Source organism: Grampus griseus, assembly GCF_964374135.1.
Source record: "Grampus griseus genome assembly, chromosome: 9".
Lineage (NCBI taxonomy): Eukaryota > Metazoa > Chordata > Mammalia > Artiodactyla > Delphinidae > Grampus > Grampus griseus.
Genome location: NC_139003.1, coordinates 74,211,827 through 74,217,826, shown reverse-complemented (window position 1 = coordinate 74,217,826; position 6,000 = coordinate 74,211,827). Strand labels below are relative to the sequence as shown.

General features: G+C 47.3%; 1 protein-coding gene across 3 annotated transcripts in view; it reads left to right on the top strand.

The window, feature by feature from the left end:
• Positions 1 to 5,717: 5,717 nt before the first annotated feature.
• RAPGEF5 (Rap guanine nucleotide exchange factor 5) overlaps positions 5,718 to 6,000 on the top strand; it is a gene marked incomplete at its 5' end in the record, with an annotated part of 214,756 nt that continues 214,473 nt past the window's right edge. For all 3 annotated transcript variants that reach the window (XM_082662272.1, XM_082662273.1, XM_082662271.1), the window contains one exon: positions 5,718 to 5,948. In XM_082662272.1, the coding sequence (XP_082518398.1) occupies positions 5,718 to 5,948 (231 nt within the window). The remainder of the gene's footprint in view (positions 5,949 to 6,000) is intronic.

Below are 6,000 nucleotides of genomic sequence, written 5' to 3'. Positions count from 1 at the left end.
TTTCTCTTATTGCCTTCTTGCTCTGTCTTCTTGGGTATTTTTTTGCACCAGTGTCCTAAATACCCAAGGGCCTGGTAAACTTGCACACCTGACTTAAAAAAAGAAATTTCCAGGATGATAACAGTAAATGGCATATAAAAAGGCATGAATAGAAGGATTTTGTTTCAAGATTATGAGTGTAAGGAATAGAGGACAAACTTATAAGGAGGAGCATCCACCCTTATCAGCCAGTCTCTGGCTGGAGCCACCAATGCTAACAGTGTAAGAAAAAATGTACCATCCCTGAGGGGGATATTTGCATGACGCATAGTGTGTGATGCACTACACAAATAGTAGCACAGTATCACACAGGTTTGTCATGAACCATCTGATGGCTGATAGTTCTATTTATGATGCTTGAACACTAAAATGAGTAAGGCTTAACATTTTTAGGTTTGAAACATGTTTCATTATTTTGCTACATTTCTCTTGCCTGCATATTCATTCCATAAGAAAACAAAAATAATGTTAGTATCCAATACACAGTTATACGTGGTATTCTCAGCAGAGGCGGTATGCGCTGTATTGGGTTTCCAGTGCAAACTCTGCCTCTGACCTCCCACTGCTCACCCTTAGTCCTTGGGAAGGTCTGATTCAATCTGTTTTGATCATTACATATTAAAGTGTTGGCAGGCTTGAATAGAGAGGCGAAATTGTATTTAGGTTTTCCATTTCAGAGAGCTGGTAAAGCAATGCAAAACATCTTAAATAGAGGAAAAATTAAAACAAGAGATGTTGGGAAGGGTTGGACACCAGGGAGGACTCACCAAAGTCCTGGTAGCTATGGTGTTAGGAGACTCTTTAGCATGACATACATTGTGTACATTTATCGGGAGATACGTAGGTACACAGGGAGGGGAAAAACAAGGGAAAAAACCCAGCTAACAGATGCTTTCCTTGGCGTTCTTTTTCTTAAAATTAATTAATTAATTGGCTGTGTTGGGTCTTCGTTGCTGCACATGGGCTTTCTCTAGTTGTGGCGAGCGGGGTCTACTCTTCGTTGCGGTGCACGGGCTTCTCATTGAAGTGGCTTCTCTTGTTTTGGAGCACGGGCTCTAGGTGCGTGGGTTTCAGTAGTTGTGGCACACAGGCTCAGTAGTTGTGGCTCATGGGCTCTAGAGCACAGCCTCAGTAGTTGTGGCGCACGGGCTTAGTTGCTCCGTGGCATGTGGGATCTTCCCAGACCAGGGCTTGAACCCGTGTCACCTGCATTAGTAGGCGGATTCTTAACCACTGCGCCACCAGGAAAGTCTCTCCTTGGCGTTCTTGATAATCACATGGGATCACAAAAATTAAAGGGGGAAAACCAAGGTGAGTCACTGCTTCAAATTTCATACAAGTAGAAATGGAAAGACACATGCTGTGTGTTCTCCAAGGGCCCAGCGCAGCAAGGGGTTGAGTGTCTCTGCTCCCTTCTGTCCTCTGAGCACTGCAGTCCAGTTCCACCCTTTACTCTCAGATATTTGGACCCCAACATAGTTATCTCTCCAGTCTTTTCTCTTGAGCTCCAGCTCACCCTCTGCTCTTGCTGGTCACATTTTCACTGGGGTGCCTTCTAGTTTAGTTAGTTTAACTGCTATGTAAAACGAAAATCCCCAAAACCAGCTCCCCCTACTTCCTGACTTCTCTAAATCCAGAGCCATTTTTTTAATTGAATTTTTTTGAATAGGTAATATTAAAAAAAATTAAAAATTATGCTTGAAAAACACCTCCCTTCTTTCCTTTCTCATGTAGCCAAGTCTGACCACTTGCAAAAAAATTCACGTTTCTTCACACACATACAAATATAAGTATAAATCTCCCTTTATTATTATTTTTTTGAATTCATAAGGGAGTATGTTCTTCACACTTTTCTGAGCCATATGTTCTGGTCATCTATTGTTGTGTAACAAATACCTCTAAGCTGAGTGGCTTAAAACAATTTGCTGCTAACTCTCATAGTTCGGTGGGTTGATTGGGCTCAGCTGCGGAGTTCTTGCTTTGGCTTCTCCCCGTGGCTGCAGTCAGATGTTAGCTAGTACAGGGGTCACGTGAAGGCGTGGCTAGACCGGAGGTTCCAAATGGCTTACAAATGGCTGTCAATTGATGCTGGTTGTTGGATGGGAGCTCAGTTGCCAGAGCACATCTATCTAGACTCTCCAGATGGCTTGGGCTTCTCACAGGAAGCTGGGCTCTGAGTGGGAGCATCCTAAGAGCCAGCGTCCCAAGAGAGTAGGAAGTGAAAGCTACCAGGTCAGTTAGGGGCTACTTACAGAACAGGCACTGTTACCTCTGCTGGATTCTACTGGCCAAAGTAGTCATAGGGCCAGCCCAGGTTCAAGGCGATGGAGAAATAAATCCTGTTTTCTTCATGGGGGCGTGTCAAGATTGTACTGCAGAAGATCGTAGGGATAGGAGATGCTGTGTTGGTCATCTTTGTAAAATACAATCTGTATCACCACCTGAAGTACTTTTCTACTCCTCCTAACATGTGTCCAAGCCCTGAGGAGCTTTCTTTTATAATCTCTGACATCTAACCTCTCTCTTTTTCCACTGACCCCACTCATTCAAACCCTCATCCCTTTGTAGCTAGGTGAAAGTCAAAGTTAGCTTCCTGGTCTCCCATTGCCCCTCACTGCAAATAGCCAATAAAACTTGTGTTTTCTTACCATATGTATTTCCATAAACTTTAACTTTGATGATGTCATTCTCCTAAGTAAAAATCAGCTCTGATACTCCAGTGGTTTTGTTTGACCTGTGCAATGTTGGCATACATAGGATTTGCTTTTTTGTTTTAACTTCCAACATTGCAAAATCAGGAGAGTTTATGTAAAAATCCAGATTAAGCTCCTTTTGAAACCTGGGTCCTTATATGTGGTAAAATTCAGTACTTCAACTAATATGTTCTAGATACTGAACAAAAGGAAAAAGACTTTCAAGCCCTTGTGGGACTTATATTCTTGTTGTGGGCAGGCAGACAACAGAGAAAATCGATAAGTAAAATACATAGAATGTTGGATGGCAACATTGGAGGGCTAGGAAAGAGAGCAGGAAAGGGGCAGATGGGAAGGGCTACAATTTAAAATCACATGGTCATGGATGGCCTCACTGAAATGGAGACATTTCCGTTAAAAAAAGCTTAAGGAGTAGAGGAAGGGTAACACTGAATTCTAGAACTATGCTTTCTAATAGAGTAGCCCAAAGCCATAAGTGGCTCTCTCAATTTATATTAATTAAAATTAAATAAAATTTAAAATTCAGTTTTTCAGGCACACTAGTCACATTTCAAGTGCTCAAAAGCCACATATGAGTAGTGGCTACAAAGCAGATACAGAACATTTCCACCACTGCAGAAAGTTCTACTGGACAGCATTTCAGAGGAAGTGTATTCCATGCAGAGGGTACAGCAAGTACAAAGGTCCTGGGGTGGGGTATTGCTTGATTTGAGCTAAATAGTGGCATGCCTCTTCTGCTTACACATTCCTGCTGTTCCCTATTGCCTGTGTTATACCATGGCTATATGGTAATTGTCATTTAGCAGCTTACCCCAAGCCCACTTTCCAAAGGTCCTGTTGATATTGAGTTTTAGAACTTTGGTCAATACCATAAAATCTATGGGATAAAGTCCAAACTCCCTGGTCTTGCATTGAGAAGCACTGTGTAGGAGTGTGAAGACCAAGGATCTGGCCTAGGAGTCAGAACACATGTGTTCTATTTTAGAGCAGAGGAGGTTCATGGTGTGATTCAAAGGGTATTATCAGGGGCGATATGGCACAAGCATCCCCTAATCAGAGTGATAACTGACCACAAGTGTCCTGGAGGGCCTCTACTGGACCAGGACTAAAGGTCTAGTGGACCTTTAGTTGGTGTTTCAGGAGGGAGTTGGGAGTATGGAGTATGACATAAGGGCTCAAGGCAATGCCGAACTACCAGTGGAAGCAGAAGTATTTCCACATTATATAAGCTGGTACACTCATATGGTACATACAAATAGGATTTCAGCCTTCAATGTATGAGATAGGTATTTGGAAATTGTAATGGATGATAGAGTTTATTGTAGGGCCCTTTCCAGTAAACACACACAGCTTTAGGTGACAGGATTTAAGGCCTTCTCCAGTGTGTCACCAGCATCCATTCTGATATTTTCTCCTTCTTCTCTATCACATGATCCCTCTCTCCCACCAGTATGACACATTCAGTGCCCAATATGTTCTGTGTCCTACCACCTTGGTGTTTTTCTCATGTTTTTCCTTCTTACTCAAAGGACCCGCACCCTTCTTTCTGCCTGGTTGAAGCTTCTGGACTCAGCTTGAAGGCACAGCTCAAGCTCCCTTCACTGACTTTTGCCTGTCCCAGACCAGAAGGATTTCCTCGCTCCTGTGGCCCTCAATGCTCATTATTCACACTCACTGGGCAATTACCAAGAGTACAAGGCAATATCTTTGTTATTTTATATGTGTATCTAGTCCTGGGCCAAGTTTTAAGTTTCTTGAAGGCAGAGGTCACAGGTCATTCTTTTTTCCTTACGTGGCCATATTTCCGTATATATTTGCCAAGCGTCTACCTTGAGAGGGCTGAGGGTACAAGCAAGGGCCCCGATCTCCTGTAATTCTCATTTGTCAGTTTTATTTTTTTTAACGTGAATAAGCTTACTCAATTCTTACAAGTCTTAGGCAAAGATAGGGACCCCAGTGTCCTACTGATAAGGAGTAAAAGCGCTGGCTGGCCCTTGTTGAAGACAGATTGATCTGGGAGGTGAAGTTTCACGGCTATCTGGACATTAAGGCCCTGCTGGAATAGTTTCATTCCCAGGGCTCCACTATTCCTACCTCCTGGAATGGTGTAAGCAATGATTCACACCACAGTAGGCCTTTACGCTTCACCAAGCACATTCATCGTATGCATCAGGCATTTAGGGAGGGTCAGGTTCCAACTTGTTAGCAGAGATTCACCTCCAGGTCACCAGACTTGAACCTATTTTGCTAAACACCTAGCATAACGAACGAACAAAAGTCTTCTCCCCTTAGCCTTTAATGATGAATGTGTCAAAGAGGGGACGGCGGGGGGGGCAATTCTACCTCACTGGTGTTTGACTTGTAGCAGAATACAGAGCCTATTTGAAGTTCTCTGGCAAAAACCATTTTTGGGAATAGCGATTACGATTTTGAGCCAGGCTGTGATGGGAACGGGGAAAAAAACCATTGCGCACACGGGGTGGGGTTGGTGTGCTCCAGACTTCCCAGCTCGCTTGGTCGAAGTTCAACGCTGGCAGAGAGGAAAAGGGGGCGAAGCGGGACTTTTCAGACTAAAGGGAGTTGGGGGATGGGCCGGGCAGTTGAGTGGGTTTGGTGCTGGATTCTGGGGATCCCGCACCTGTGGAAGAGACGGTGTCCAAGGTCCGAGGAGCGGCTGCCGGGGTCCAGGTCCACGGGCGTCCAGGTCCGCGGGCTGAGGTGTGCCGCTGGAGAGGGCGGGGCGGGGCGGGGCGGGGCGGGGCGCACCTGGGCGGGGAGGGGAGGTGCGCGGGGCTGAGCCTGGCGGGGGCCGCGGCGCGCGCCATTGGGCAGCGGCGGGCTGCGCGCCCCGCGCCCGAGCCGCAGTCGCGCCCTCTCACTGCCTAGCGAAGGCTTGGACGGCGCGCGGAGGCGAGCGCGGTGAAGAAGGGCCTTTGGCGCCGCAGCCGCAGCCGCCTTCAGGGCATGAGGATGGCCGTGGGCTCCGTCAAGATGCAGCCGCCGTGCGAGAGTCCGGCCCTGGCCGCGGCGGCGGCGGTGGCGGCGGCGGACGGCGCCTTTCGCCGCAGCCCGAGCGCCCGCGAGCCGGAGCGCGAGCCGCTGCAGTTGCCGCCGCGGCCGCGGCTGCGGGACCTGCCCGCGCTGCTGCGGAGCGGCCTCACTCTGCGGAGGAAGCGCAGCGCCGCCGGGGGCCGGGTGAGTGTCCGGGTCCTGCCGGCCGGGATGGGCGTGGGCGGCGCGCACGTGG